Source organism: Cetorhinus maximus, chromosome 7, assembly GCF_964194155.1.
Source record: "Cetorhinus maximus chromosome 7, sCetMax3.hap1.1, whole genome shotgun sequence".
Lineage (NCBI taxonomy): Eukaryota > Metazoa > Chordata > Chondrichthyes > Lamniformes > Cetorhinidae > Cetorhinus > Cetorhinus maximus.
Window position 1 is genome coordinate 23,155,005 of NC_135885.1, and position 15,927 is coordinate 23,170,931.

General features: G+C 45.6%; 1 protein-coding gene across 6 annotated transcripts in view; it reads right to left on the minus strand.

Annotated features, from left to right (window-relative positions):
- The window catches only part of mgat4a (alpha-1,3-mannosyl-glycoprotein 4-beta-N-acetylglucosaminyltransferase A), a 261,997-nt gene that overhangs the window by 17,465 nt on the left and 228,605 nt on the right, over positions 1–15,927 (minus strand). For 3 of the 6 annotated variants that reach the window (XM_078545192.1, XM_078545190.1, XM_078545193.1), the window contains exons 12-13: positions 10,364–10,442; positions 4,644–4,793 (exon numbers count right to left, since the gene is read on the minus strand). In XM_078545192.1, coding sequence (XP_078401318.1) covers positions 4,644–4,793; positions 10,364–10,442 — 229 coding nt within the window. Of the gene's footprint in view, positions 1–4,643; positions 4,794–10,363; positions 10,443–15,927 lie in introns of those variants that run through there. The other 3 variants (XR_013577081.1, XM_078545191.1, XM_078545194.1) reach the window with 2 other exon arrangements.

The window sequence follows — 15,927 nt, forward strand, 5'->3', positions numbered from 1 at the left end:
CTGAAAGGCATTTGTTCTTTAACAAGACACTTGTAAAACATCTTTTTAAACACCTTCCGCAAAATCAATCTAAGCTGATCTGCTCAATGTTCTTCGTCTAACCATTTAGTTGCTTCTTCAAAAACTTTTAAATTTGTCAAACACAAATTCATGCTAGGTGTTGATTACATCTTGGTTTTCTAAATGCACAAAAATGTTATCCCAAAAAATATACTCCAAGCATTTGCTTATAACTGGCATTAGACTAATTGGTTTAGTTACCCAATTTATCCTTCTTGATGTTATATTGGCTACCCTCCAGACTAATTGCACAGTCTACATATTGAAGAAGTATTGAAGAATCATGACCAAAGCCTCTCTGATCTTTTTCAATAGCCAAAGATAGAAGCTACCGAGGCTCGGTAATTTATCTACCCTGAATTCTCCTAAATTTTTCAGATCCAATTTCCTTTTCTACATTCATCTCCACCAATTGTTCATTACCCTCCCCTAGTTCACCTATACTCTTCACTTCCATCATCATTTGTAAAAACTGATACAGACTATTTACTTCATAGCTCTGTTATACTCTCTCGCCACAGTTAAGAATTTATTGTTTGTAGTCAGACATTACCCCTATGATAATTAATGAGTGCAATATAGATGTTAATTAACTTTCTGAATTGTGATTCTCTTTCTCACCATTACATCCAAAGTAATGTCCAGAATACGGCATTCAACACAATACTAACAAATGATGTATACCTGATGTGACTATATAATGCACAGAAAGGCGGCAGTAAAATGTACACCTACAATTCGGCATGGTGCCATTACTAATTATTCACACAAATTCCTAGTCAAAGCAGGCAATGAACTATAGATCATTTATGTGGGTGATTTGACTGCATGCATTCCTCACATAAAAATATTAGGCTTTACAGCGAGATTTTCCATTTGAGAAAATAACCCTTTTGACGCTGAATAGTAATCACTCCAATAAGTTAGGATATAAAATTAATGCTCGGATACAAGTGCATGTTTGTTAAGAAGAGGCAATTCAGGCTATAATCAGACAAAAAAATGGATGCTGAGCAAAACAGATATTAAGATCAAAACCTTAATCAGTGGTCAGGGTTGTGTCTTAAAAGGAGAAGCAAGGATTGAGGGAGGGAATTTCAGAGCATAGGGCCTAGACGGTTGAAGGTACAGCAACTAATGGCGATGGGGAGGTAGTTGGGAATTCATAAGAAGCCAGAGTTGAAGGAGCAGAGGGGCCTGGATTTTCGCAACAACGGAGAGCCTCTCTGTCATTGCGAAAATGGCAGATGAGGCCCGAATCCAGAATCCCACCCCTGAACATGACATGTACTGTTTGCACGGGGGAGGGAATGGGCCTGGGTCGGGATTAGCGCACGCGCGTTTCATGGAGGCAGCTGCCCATAGAAATCATCAGCTATCTCCACTTGTGAGATTTTGGCGTGAGGGGTGTCTGAAACCCAATGGCCAGAAAGTTTTGCTTGGCATGCGGGAGTGCGGCCAACACGCTCGAGCGTAAAATTCAAGCGGTGGCATCGGGTGAGCATCCCGATGTCATCGTGCACTTACCTGATATTATGCTCGGGTGGGTGCGAGCGGGAGTCGGAGCTGCGCCTGCCATCAATTACAAGGCCAGTTAAGACCATTAAAAAGTTAGTTAAGCTGTATTTTATGTTGCCCATGCGATTTCTCGCTTGGCGCACAGGCAAAATGGGCAGGCGGGCGGACGATAATTTCAAAAACCTCATCCAAGGGCGGGATAAAAAGGGTCAGCAGCATTGCCAGTGAGAGTAGTGCGCAGTTTTGGAGATAGTTTGCAGCTGGTTGCTTATTGGTACTTGGCAGCTTCATCTATGTTCAGGGCTTCATTCTTAGTATTTCCAGGCCTCATTTCAGGATTCATTGGTGCCTGCCAGGCCCCTTCAGAGGATTCAGGCCATGTGGACCCTTCCAGGTATCAGACAGCCTTCTGTTACCCTGGGAATGGGGATTGTGGTCTCCGCAAGGGGCAGAAAGGAGAGGAGGCCAGGTGTCCCTATTCAGCCTCCATGGGAGCGACCTGTGGGGGGAGGGGTGCAGGCACAAAGGACGCAGGGCCAGCTGGAAGTCCAAGGCAAAAGGGGCTGCAGAAGACACCACTATCCTGCTGCCAGGGTTTACAGGTGGCGATGCACCTACCTCAATATGTCCGAGGTGCAATGCTGAAGGAAGCTCTGCCTCTCCAGGGAGACCGTGACCTCCATTTGTCAGATGATTGGGCCTGAGATCAGCTCTGTCTGTGTCGGTGGATGCCCCGTACCAGTGGCTCTGAATGTCACAGTGGCCCTCAACTTCTGTCTCTGGCTCTTTCCAGGGCTCAGTGGGGCATGTGTGTGGAGTCTCCCAATCAGCTGTCCACAGTTGCATCAAGCTGGTGACAGAAGCTCTGTTCAGGGGGGGTTAAGACATTTATTCATTTCCGTACGGACGAGGCCAGCCAGGCTGAGTGAGCCAGAGGCTTTGCAGCGATTGCTGGGTTCCCCCACGTCCAGGTGCCATCGACTGCACACATGTGGCCATCAAGGTACCAGTGGGTCAGCCGGGTGCCTTCATCAGCAGGAAGGGATTCTACTCCATGTGTGTCCAGATGATGTGTTACCATAGGATGCAGATTCTGCAAGTCTGTGCAAGGTACCCTGGCAGCTCCCATGACACGCACATCCTGAGATGCATTCCTAGGTGACAAGGCTCTTCAGTGCTCCAGCCCGACCAGATGGATGGCTGCTGGGTGACAAGGGCTATCCATTGAAGAGGTGGCTCATGACGCCTCTCTGCCACCCAAGAACAGAGTCAGTGAAGCGTTACAATATGAGTCATGCCTCCACAAGCGCGGCGTTGAGAGGACCATAGGTCTTCTCAAGATGCGTTTCCGATGCCTGGACCATTCGGGGGGTACACTACAATACTCCCCAGAGCGAGTGTCATTGATAGTGGTTGCATGCAGTGCTCTCCACAATCTGGCTCTGGCAAGGGGGGACCCACTGGAGGAAGAGGATCCTGATACAGCTGCACAGGAAACAGATGATGAATCCAATGGTAAGTCAAAAGAGGAGCACGGTTGAAGAGGATGCTGAGGGCGTGGAGCCAGACCTCAGTAACCTCTCGGGAGGCAGGGACACCAGGGACGCCTTGATCCAACGCTCCTTCAACTAGGCTGCCAAAGATCTGCTTCCCCCTCATGCCAGGGCTGCCGCCTCCATCCCAGATGTCTGAAATGACCATTTCATTTGCACCCAAAGTCCACTCAGTGCCTGTGCAATAAAGTCTCCAGCCACTCACATCCAGCATTACATATCAGTGTGCTCTGCACCAGAAAGAAAAAAGGTGAAGCACACTCAGGCCATCAGAACCAAAGCAAATGTAATGTTATTGTCACATTGAAAGCATAACCACATTAACATTACTGGTGTTGATGTCCACACCAACAGACATATAAACCAAACATAAATGAACAGAAAATCGCCCATGAATTGTCCCTCTTGTGCTCATGGTGCCTTTAACTTATGTTTGCGAGTGCTACGTCTTGGTGACCCCCCTCCTTGTTGGCACCAGCATTGGAGACAGCCTGCTGACCGTGCTGTCTTGTTGGCCTTGATGACCTTGGTGGTCATCCTCTGGCCAGTGGAGCCTGTGCTGGTCCTGCCCTGGAGGGAGCAGCCAGTGCCACTGCTGGCATCTCCCCAGTCATCGCAGCCTCATCAGATACCACAGTCACTGGCAGAGGGGCGGAGGAGCTACTGTCATCATTCAGAAGGCCCTGAGAGGAGCTTTCAGAGATGACAAACAGCTTGTGCACCAACATGAGGTTGCTCTGGACCTCCCTGCTCATCACTGATGGACGGGCACCTAGGGTGCCTCATCCATCTCCCACACTGGCATTCAGCAGCTGAAGTCACTGTCTGTGTGAGGGCTTACAGGTCCAAGAAAATCCCCAGGAACCCCTCATTTTGTCCCTGGAGTTGCCTCTCCATGAGAGTTGCCACTCTCTCAACGGAGGAGGCAATACGCTCGATCATGAGGGTCAACGCAGTGCTCATGCTCCACATGGACTCCTCTACAACGGAAACCATGGCACACTGACCCTCATGGATCTCCGCCAGATCCTCCTGCACATCTTGCTGGACATCCAGCGTCTGCCGCCTAATGGACGACTCCAGAGGTTCACCATCTGCCTTCGACTGAGCAGAGTCAGGGTCCCCAGCAGTCCTCGAACTGCCGGTGCCCTGGGCACTGCCTGCCTCCGCCTGCACCTCAAGCAAGTGTGAAGTACCCTCACCAATGTGCACTGACATTCTAGCTGCCGATCTAATGCCCACTGAGGCGCTGGTATCTGCGCTGGTGCCTGGTTCAGAGAGCGGGTGTGACGCAGGTGCAAATGAAGCCCGGTGGTCCTCTGGCATCAGGGGTGACCCTTTGGGGTCCAGAGACCAACTGTGTGCTGGTGAATCTACGGGAGAACAAGGACATGTCATTAGTTAAAGTCATCACCTTGTCACTGTGCATGCCAGGCACGCCCATCAATGAAGAGGCTACACTAGAATGACTGCACAATCTGAAACTCTCACCTCTGTGCACTGCATGCTTACCTTCATCTGGACTCCCGCCTCTCCCAGCCTGGTTGCATGTGGAGTGTGCCGGCTCTCCAGCTCAAGGGCATCCTGCTCGAACCTGGTCAGCAGCAGCAGGTTGGGTGGGTCTCCGCCTGTCTGTGACCTCTCCAATTGGTTATGGCTTGTCTTCTCCAGAAAGAACAGAGGAGCATTGATTAGTCCACTCTCTACTTGCAGTGCCATTGCAGCCTGGCCAACCCTAGCTGAGGGACACCTCACAGGGCACATCCGAGCTGTGGCCCTTAAGCTGCATGGTACTCGGTCCAAGCAGCCAGGGCTCACCCACTTGGCCAGCTCCGGCATCACTGACAGTTGGCACGCAGACTCTAGCACCCCTGAGGTCCACGGGGGGACGGCCATACCTTAATACTTCTGCACACTGACCCATGCCAACATGGTACTCATCCTTCCTGAGCGCAGGTCATTGAACATCTTCCGGCATGTGCGCCACACCACATCATGGCTGCTAACCAGCACTGCAACTTCTTCCCATGCCCTCTTTGTAAGGTGCAGTGGCCTCCTCCTCCCATCTCTGGAGACAAGAGTGTCTCGCCTGGCAGCCACCTCTTTCAGGAGGACCACGAGGCACTCATCCAAAGAGCTGGGGGGCCAAGTGCCCACCCGACCTGCCCTCCCGCCTGCTATGTCCAGCCGCACCCAACTCCATCACTTGAATGTTGAAGGCATAAAGGAGACGTTCTTCTGTGGCAGCCTTCCAGGAGCTGCCTGGGCCATATTTAAACCGGCCGCCGGGTCGCCATTGGACCTAACGGCCAACAGACACCCGTCACCACCCGCCCCTCCCCGGCCAGTAGGAGCCGTGTTTCACACTGGGCGGGCCTTAATTGGCCAGCCAGTGTGAAATCACGGTCAGATGCCGATCATGGATGGCGGGCTGTTTCCCAGCCGCTTCCGGGCCCGCCAACCATGCCTGCCAACCCCAAAATTCTGCCCATTTTTGCAGATTAGACCTGGTAGGAGCACATCTGAACTTTGTGGATTTGTTTGGATAACCATGGCACCCTTTTGGAGAGGTAAGGTACCACTTTAGATATAGTCCTGGGGCACCTTTGTGGGAGGTCAGGTGCCCTTTGATAGTAGTCAGGCTCCATTTGATGGAGGTCAGATGCCCTTTGGGATTGCTAAAAGTAGGCATGAATGTGCATAAAAAGTGGACAAACACATTGGAGCTGTCAAAAACAACTGTGAAAGTGTCAAAATGAACTGTCAAAAGGAGCTGTCAAGGCATTTAAAACTCCTGCCCTCTAACTCTTTGAAAAACAGCCAGGAATGTTAAAAAAAATGATTGCTTGCTGTTTCACTCTGTCTGCTGACATAAGCCTTAAGGTTATCATTACTGGATTAGTGCTGCATGACTAGTTCACAACTATCCATTATCACAGTAGGGTGCCTGCCATTTCATAGTTTGATTGACAGCTCTAAGTGGTTATGGGCTCTTTGAAGTGGGACTATGGATTCCAATGCTTGTTTTTATAAGGGATTATGCAATTGAATTAAATGTTTGTTGTTATAATGGGCAATGTAGTTGAAGGAATGTAAATATTATAAATGGATTTTTACCAATGCAACTAATTTTCTGCAACTAACACTTGAAACTTCATTTTATTTAATAACAGCATGACGCCCGAGGTCTGCTCATGGTGGATACTGGGTGAGTTGCCATGGTAGGTGTTAAGGCAAAGACTGGAGGGTGGGGGGGGGAAGGGTCATGGGGTTGGCATGTTGGCACTAAATTGGCATAGGGGCTATAAGGGCCATTGGTTGGCATAAAGAGTATGAAGGGCTATGGGGCTGAGTGGGGGTCATAGGATGGCATGGATGGTGCTTGGGAAGTCCGTGGGGTGAGGGCTATGTTTTTTGTTTTCTTTCAAAACTTTGATGCAGTGCTGGTGCACTGAGGTAGGCCTTCAGTCCAGCCCGCCTCTGCATTCAGCATCCTCCATACTCATTCTGGGATCGCTTGGTCCAAGTCCCAAATGAACCCCACCACCCTGGAACAAAAATCTAACCTTCCCAGCCACTTTTACCCCAGTCAGGTTTGCAGAGCGGGGAAATACCCCAACTCGGTGCTCCCAAGTTCAGGTCAGGATCCTCAATAAGTTGTAGAGGTTACAGACACAGAGAGGTGTGGGGCTATTAAAGGATGAAAAATTTAAAGTGGAGGTGCTGGATGTCTGGGAGCCAACGTCACTCAATAAGGGCAGGGGTGACGCATGAGCAGGACTTGAATGAGCTGAAGCTTATAGAGGGTGGAAGATGGGAGGCCAGGAAATATTTGGAATAAGGAAGCCAGGAGGTAACAAAGGCATGCTTGAGGGTTTCGTCAGCAGCTCAACCAAGGCAGGGGTGAGGCAGGGACGGTGAATAAGAAGGGGAATGAAATTGCCAGCGAGGGTATGTGACTGAAGACAATGGCTTTGATCTTCCCAACCTTTATTTGAATGAAACTGTGGCTCAAGAAGACAAGATGAAGTCAGAAAGGACATGAAAGAAGAAAGGAGATGAGACAAGGAAAGATGTGGCTATAAAGTTTGTGCAGAAGGAAGCCCTAGGCAAGGTTTAGTTGGGTAATCAAAGCAATGGTGGGGGGGGAGTGGGTGTTGCAGTAGAGGCAGCTGCACACATTGTCCCAATCTTAGTGACAAAGAAGTAGATGAGCTCCTTGCACTTGTTGCTGGCAAGGTTGTGTTTGACAAATTTGATCAAATTTTTTGAGGGGGTAACCAAGAGTATTAATGAGGGTCATGCATTTGATGTGGTCTACTTGGGCTTTAGCAAGGCTTTTCATAAGGCCCCGCCTGGCAGACTGGTCAAGAAAGTAAGAGCCCTTGGGATCCAAGGTAAAGTGGCGCATTGGAATCAAAATTGGCTAAGAGGCAGGAAGCAGAGCATGATGGTAAACGGATGTTTCTGTGACTGGAAGCCTGTTTCCAGTAGGGTTCCGCAGGGCTTGGTGCTGGGGCCCTTGCTGTTTGTGGTGTACATAAATGATTTGGACTTAAATGTAAGGGGGTATGATCATGAAGTTTGCGGATGACACGGAAATTGGTAGGGTGGTAAAAAGTGAGGAGGATAGCTGTAAACTGCAGGACGATATCAATGGACTGGTCAGGTGAGCAGAGCAGTGGCAAATGGAATTCAACCCAGAAAAGTGAGAGGTAATGCACTTGGGTGGTGGGGGGGATGCTAAAAAGGCAAAGAATTACACTATGAATGGTAGGACCCTGGAAAGTACTGAAGATCAGAAGGATTTAGGTGTGCATATCCATAATCCCTGAAGGTAGCAGGGCAGGTAGATAAGGTGGTTAAGGCGGCATATGGGATACTTGCCTTTATTAGCTGAGGCATAGAATACAAGAGCAGGGAGGTTATGCTGGAACTGTATAAAACGCTGTTAGGCCACAACTGGAATACTGCATGCAATCCTGGTCACTACATTATAGGAAGGATGTGATTGCACTTGGAGAGGGTGCAGAGGAGATTACCAGGCTGCTTCTTGGGCTGGAGGGTCTGAACTATGAGGAAAGATTGGATAGGCTGGGGTTGTTTTCCTTGGACCAGCGAAGGTTGAGAGAGGACCCAATAGAGGTGGATAAGATTATGAGGGGCATAGATAGGGTGGATAGGAAGGCACTTTTTCCATTAGTGGATGGGTCAATAGGTTTAAATTAAGAGGTAGAAGGCTAAGAGGGGAGTTGAGGAGAACATTTTTCATGTAGAGGGTGGTGGGAGTCTGGAACTCAATGCCTGAATGGGTGGTTGAGTCAGAAACCCTCGTAACATTTAAGAAGTACTTAGATATTCACTTGCATTGCCATAGCCTCCAGGACTATGGGCCAAGCACTGGAAAATGGGATTAATGTAGTCAGGTCTTTGTTGACCGGTGCAGACACGATGGGCTGAATGGGCTCCTTCTGTGCTGTAAATGTCTATGAGTCTATGAGTAATACATGGGGGTGAGAGCTGAGGAGGAAAGGACTTAAAGGAAACAGCTGATATTGAAGAAAAGGAGCCACAAATCGTTTTTGTTCTCCTGATTGACCCTGGAGTAGTAAATGGTTTTGGCAGAAGAGACTGATGGCCAGTAATGCTCAATGTCACCCAGCAGGATTTGCTATTCGACCACTAGATTAGCTGCGCACCAAACATGTGTTCAAACAATTGCACGCTTTGGATCTGAGGGAGCGAATAAATGGGCCATTCTGGAGAAACAACCAGCAGGGGGAGAAAGTAAATATTTTGCCTCAGCACAGAGGTGTCAAAAAATGGGGGAGTGGAAGTGGTTGAGCAGATTGACAGTTGCAGAAGTATTCTGGCAAATGGAAGGCCTAAGACTAGGTATTTGGGGAATTTGTAAATGCAGTAGACTTGAGGGGAGTTTTTTTCCAGAGAGAGATGGAGAAGTGGCATTGAAAGGGGATAGGGGAATATGAGTGTTGAGGAATACAAAGGAAGCAATTGGAAATGACTTCATCAGTGAACAAGACCACATACAAGCAGAGAGGCCATGGGAGACGTTGGCATGAATATGGAAAGGAGAGTTTACATGGAGGGGGCGGTTAAGGGAAGACAGCGAAATCTGAGCAAAGGACCTAGTTGGGATGGAGATTGAAATCACTGAGGATGAGGAGTTGCTCAGTGCAGAGGCTGAGGGAGGGAAGGAGATCGACTATCCCAGGGAGATACTTGGTGTTGGACTGGGGAGAAGATAGAAAACAAGAATTTTAAAGGCAGACGAGAGTCGTGGAACAAAGTGAATCAGCCAAGGGAGGAGAAAGATGAAAGAGACTAAGGTATGATTTGCTGATACAGGCCACATCAGCAGTTTGAGCAAAAAGGTGGTGGAAAGTATATTGAGGGTGGTTTGTTCAAATTTTGTTACTAAATGAATTAAACAGAGAAGTCCATTTCAACCTTTAGTTCTTTTGGCACAAGCCAGATAACCTTGTTATACAAATGATTTATTTATTCTGTATTGTAAAACAAGTGCTAGCTGCTTTTACACTTAACCTAATTTGAATAGTGTGTGAAGAAACAGATCACAGTATCTTTACAGTGCAGAAGGAGGCCATTCGGCCAATCGAGTCTGCACTGGCTCGCAGAAAGAGCATCCCACCTAGTCCCAATTCCCTGCCTTATCCCCGTAACCTCGCACATTCTTTCTTTCAGGTAGCAATCCAATTCCCTTCTGAATATCTCGATCGAACCTGCCTCCACCACCCCTTCAGGAAGTTTGTTCCAGACTCCAACCACCCAGCTGGATGAAAAATGTTTTCCTCACATCACATTCACTCCTTTTGCCAATTATTTTGAATTTGTGCCTTCTCGTTCTTGATGTTCTCTTGAGTGGGAACAATTTCTCACTATTCACCCTCTCCATACCCCTCAAGATCTTGAATACCTCTATCAAGTCTCCTCTCAGCCTTCTTTTCTCCAAGGAAGAGAGTCCCAACCCCTCGATTTACCTTAGCTACAGTTCTTCACCCTACAATACTTCAAAGTGAAACTAAAACTCAACTTGACATTTTCTTAATGCACAAATACAGAAATACAAACCAAACTTAAACTTGAAACGTTCCTAACACCCACAAATACAATGTAACTTACTTAAACTTATTTCCTAACATTATATCCTGCCAATCAGAAAATGACCCATTTATACATAATGTTCCTACCTTGTAAGGCAAAACCTCAACACTTGTATTCAACAGCAAGTCCCCAGGATGTTCTGTGTTCCCAGTATGAAATAAGTATCTGAAATGAAGACAGTAGATATAGTGATTAAAATCATTTGAGTGAGCCTTAAACTTGCTAGTCACCTTTGTAGCCACCTTTGCTAAAATATCACTGCTATGGGTCTCACATGGCCAGTTTACTTATGAAAAAAGGGTGGATTTGCAGAATTCAATTCCCCAAACAAAGCAGTAAATAGAAATCCTAGAATCTCATGTAATAAAATGAAATTTGACTTTGTCAGGTGACGATAATGGCTCCAACTATGAACAGATGGAATACGTAATACAATCCTAAAACCCCAAAAAATCAGGATTCGGCCCAACAGAAATTGAATTTGACTTCAGTCACTGTGGCCGGAATTTTCTAGCTCTCCCCCTCCCCTCACCGTGGATTACCCCGTGACGGGGTTGGTGAGCCATTGAGATCTCCATTCACATCGGTGGGAATGGAAGATTCCACCGACAAGAGGGGCCGGAAAATTCCGACCCGTGAATCAGTGGTCCTGCTCATGAACTTACGTGAAAGTGGGCAGGAGAGGTGAGAAATAGCAACTGTCGCAAGAAAACAAAAACACAATATGAAACAAAATATAATATAACTTAAAACGTAATGTTAATGAGAAGGTATCGGAAATGACTCAAAAGTCAGTTCCAAGATGTAAATGGAAAATATTATAGTCACTTGGCTATAAAAGCAAAGCTAGCAAATTCTCACCGGCTGTTGACTGCAAATAAAGCTAAACAAGAGGCTGCCATGCAGAGAGAGAGAGAATAGGCAAGCCCATAATAAGATTGGATTTGAATATATGGCATGGCAACCAGAAATTAGCTATGCGAAGCTGCAACAATTGAAAAATGTGTCAAATACACGGGATGAGAGGGTTGTCCTGTGAGGAGAGATTGAGTAGAACGGGCCTATATTCTTTGGAATTCAGAAGGATGAGTGGTGATCTCATTGAAAGGTCTAAAATCCTTAGATTGCTGATAGGGAAGACACTGAGAGACTGTTTCTTCTGGCTGGAGAGTCTGGACCAGGGGTCATAATCTCAGAATAAGGAGTTGGCCATTTAGGAGTGAGATGAGAAGAAGTTTCTTCACTCAGAGGGTTGCAAATATTTGGAATTCTCTATGCCCGAGGGCTGTGAATTCTCAGTTGTTGAGTATATTTATGACTGAGGTTAGTAGATTTTTGGACACTAGGGGAATTGAGGATATGGAGTAGATCATTTAGGACTGAGATGAGGAGAAATTTCTTCACCCAGAGAGTGGTGAGCCTGTGGAATTCGCTACCACAGAAAGTAGTTGAGGCCTAAACATTGTATGTTTTCAAGAAGGAGTTAGATGTAGCTCTTGGGGTGAAAGGGACCAAAGGATATGGGGAGAAAGCAGGGGAAGGCCATTGAGTTGGATGATCAGCCATGATCGTGGTGAATGGCGGAGCAGGCTCGAAGGGTCAAATGGCCTATTCCTGCTCCTATTTTCTATGTTTCTATGGAGTTGAGGTAGATCAGCTACGATTTTATTGAATAGTGGAGTAGACTCGAGAGGCCATATAGCCGACTCCTGCTCCTATTTCATATTCTTCATAGGGAGGATCTTAATTTAATCAATGATAGATGAATATAGCCATAACCCACACATATAGAATAATTTCCAGTCGTGTTTATTCCATCTTTCTGTAGTTAACATCTGCTGTAACTTTATGTTTCTATGAAGATAAGGAAAATCCCTGCCCTGGAGACATACTAACACGTGATTGTTATCCATCTTTAGACCGGCACATTAAACTGACCAGTTGACTCTACAGAGAACAATAAATGATGTCAGGTCTATATTATAGAGTAGCAATATTTACATATTGTCCTGCACCAGTTTAATAAATCTCAGTAAAATTTTAGTGAAATCATGCAGTACTCTACTAACTCATCAAATCACCCTATCTCATCACGGGAGCTTGTTATAGAGATATGGAAAAATTATGTGATAGTAATTTCTTCACACACAATTAGCATTCTGACCGACAATTTGAAATAGTGAAACGTTGAAATATATTTCCATGTCCATGTTATAGAAAAAAACCTATACAGTTAAAAAAAAAATGGACATGGAAATATATTTCAACGTTTCACTATTTCAAATTGTCGGTCAGAATGCTAATTGTGTGTGAAGAAATTACTATCACATAATTTTTCCATATCTCTGTAACAATAACTCAATTTTGACTACTGGTAGTGCAAAAGCAGTTTAATATTTGAATTCTGCGCTGCATGAGCAGAATGAGAATTGCACTATAGTTGCACAGTGTGGGAGGTGTCACAGAGGAACAGGATACATGTTTCCTCCCATAATTTTCCATGGAGAAAAATTCCCATTCTGAGCTCCACCACTATAACAAGTGGATGCCAAGTAGCTCCTCAGGCAAAGGGGGAGTAGAGCACATTAAAGACAACCATACTGTTTGGTAGGACTTAAGTCTCAGGACTGAAAAGTTGTGAACTGAGAATCCACTTGAGATACCGAAACTCAAACCCAACACCTCATTAGAGGGTAATCGAGGATTGCTTAAAGTATTCCTTTAGATAAGATATTAAAACAAAATCTAGTCTTCGCTCTTTTGATCAATCAATGTTCAATCACAAGCCTAACTACCACTGTTGGAATATGTTTAGCCAGTTTTTAGCTGGACTATCAGGTGGAATACCTTCTGACAAGTAGGCAAGGGAGAGAAAAACGGTATTATCCTAGGACAGCCATCCATTGCAACTTCAGTAGTCAAGAATCGCCTAACACAAATCTCCTAATGGCAAATTTCAAGAGAAACACTGGTGCTAGCTTAAGAACAAGTTGGATCATTCTGTCAGACAGTAATAGTGTGCAGGAAAAAGAAAATAGCTGTGTTATGAACATTAAGCTGAATGGCATTACCTGTACTTAGTTTGTGTATGAGTGCTATAACCTCAAATATGATTAGTAAATTCTACCAACTTGGACCCATTACTCATTTGCAGCAAGTCACTCAGTGCAAACAGTTTCATACAGTTAAAGGACTATACAATCTGCCACACTCTTTTTATTGTAAATTTCACTGCAATAATGCTAGATTTCCAACATTTACACAAAAGAAACAGTGGGGATCTTAACATCTAAGACCATAAGACATAGGAGCAGAAATTAGGCCAATCGGCCCATCGAGTCTGCTCCGCCATTCAATCATGGCTGATAAGTTTCTCAACCCCATTCTCCCGCCTTCTCCCCATAACCTTTGATCCCCTTACCAATCAAGAACCTATCTATCTTGGTCTTAAATACACTCAATGACCTGGCCTCCACAGCCTTCTGTAGCAATGAATTCCATAGATTCACTATTCTCTGGCTAAAGAAGTTTCTCCTCATCTCTGTTCTAAACTGTCTTCCCTTTACTCTGAGGCTGTGCCCTCGGGTCCTAGTCTCTCCTACTAATGGAAACATCTTCCCCACGTCCACTCTATCCAGGCCTTTCAGTATTCTGTAAGTTTCAATCAGATCCCCCCTCATCCTTCTAAACTCCATCGAGTATAGACCCAGAGTCCTCAAACATTCCTCATATGTTAAGCCTTTCATTCCTGGGATCGTTCTCGTGAACCTCCTCTGGACCCTCTCCAGGGCCAGCACATCCTTCCTGAGATATGGGGCCCAAAATTGCTCACAATATTCTAAATGTGGTCTGACCAGAGCCTTATAAAGCCTCAGCAGCACATCCCTGCTTTTATATTCTAGTCCTCTTGAAATAAATGCCAACATTGCATTTGCCTTCCTAACTACCGACTCAACCTGCAAGTTAACCTTAAGAGAATCCTGGACTAGGACTCCCAAGTCCCTTTGCACTCCAGATTTCTGAATTCTCTCCCCATTTAGAAAATAGTCTATGCTTCTATTCTTCCTGCCAAAGTGCATGACCTCACACTTGCCCACGTTGTATTCCATCTGCCACTTCTTTGCCCATTCTCCTAACCTGTCCAAATCTTTCTGCAGCCTCCCCGCCTCCTCAATACTACCTGTCCCTCCACCTATCTTTGTATCATCTGCAAACTTAGCCAGGATGCCCTCAGTTCCTTCATCTAGATCACTAACGTATAAAGTGAAAAGTTGTGGTCCCAACATTGACCCCTGTGGAACTCCACTAATCACTGGCCACCATCCTGAGAAGGACCCCCTTATCTCCACTCTCTGCCTCCTGCCAGACAGCCAAACTTCTATCCATGCTAATACCTTGCCTCTAACACCATGGGCTCTTATCTTACTGAGCAGCCTCCTGTGCGGCACCTTGTCAAAGGCCTTCTGGAAGTCCAAGTAGATAACATCCATTGGCTCTCCTTTGTCTAACCTACTCGTTACCTCCTCAAAGAATTCTAACAGATTTGTCAGGCATGACCTCCGCTTGATGAAACCATGCTGACTTTGCCCTATTTTACCATGCACTTCCAAGTATTCTGAAATCTCATCCTTAATAATGGACTCTAAAATCTTACCAATGACCGACGCCAGGCTAATCGGCCTGTAATTTTCCGTCTTTTGCCTCACTCCCTTCTTAAACAGAGGGGTTACATTAGCGATTTTCCAGTCCTCTGGGACCCTCCCTGACTCCAGTGATTCCTGAAAGATCACCACTAACGCCTCCACTATCTCTTCAACTATCTCCTTCAAAACTCTGGGGTGTAATCCATCTGGTCCAGGTGATTTATCCACCTTCAAACCTTTCAGTTTTCCTAGCACCTTCTCCTTGGTAATGGCCATCATACTTACCTCTGCCCCCCGACTCTCTTGAACTTTGGGGATGTCACTCGTGTCTTCCACTGTGAAGACTGACGCAAAGTACCTAACCTATATGTGCATATCTTTCAGTCTCCACCCACCTCAGAAAAAGAAATGTTCAAGAGATCTTTTCTGCAGTGATTGCCTTAAACTGATTGGTGCGAATGAGTAACTAACATTTAAGGGAGAATGACAATTTATACCAGTGCCTCCTTTAAATACAAAATGGAAGGCAATTTTTAAATCTGCCACTTGATGGCAGTGCTTTACAAAGTTCAATGAGACACACTGATTGAATTGTCTTCCCTCAAGTTGTTTTGAAAGATAAGCCAATGACCTATGTATAAACATGATGCCTCCTGACATAAAACATTGAATATTAAAGAGTGTAACTAATTACAATTGCAGTAAAACTATGCTGCATTGACCAAGGTCACAAATATCAAGTGCTATAATAAATAGAGAGATACTTCAATGTTTGATGCATGTGGCAATTTCCATTCAGAGATTTGAATAAGCTGAATTCACGACACATATAACACCGATTTAAGCAAATCTTCATGCCCATACTTGGCTTGAACCAGAATTCCATTCCATTTGTGATTGTGATGCAGAGATACCCTAAAGAAATCTCATTAAACTTGGAGCAGAAACTAGGTCAGCACTTACAATGCTTTCATAGCCCTTAAATCTGATGTCTGCTCTGCATTCAA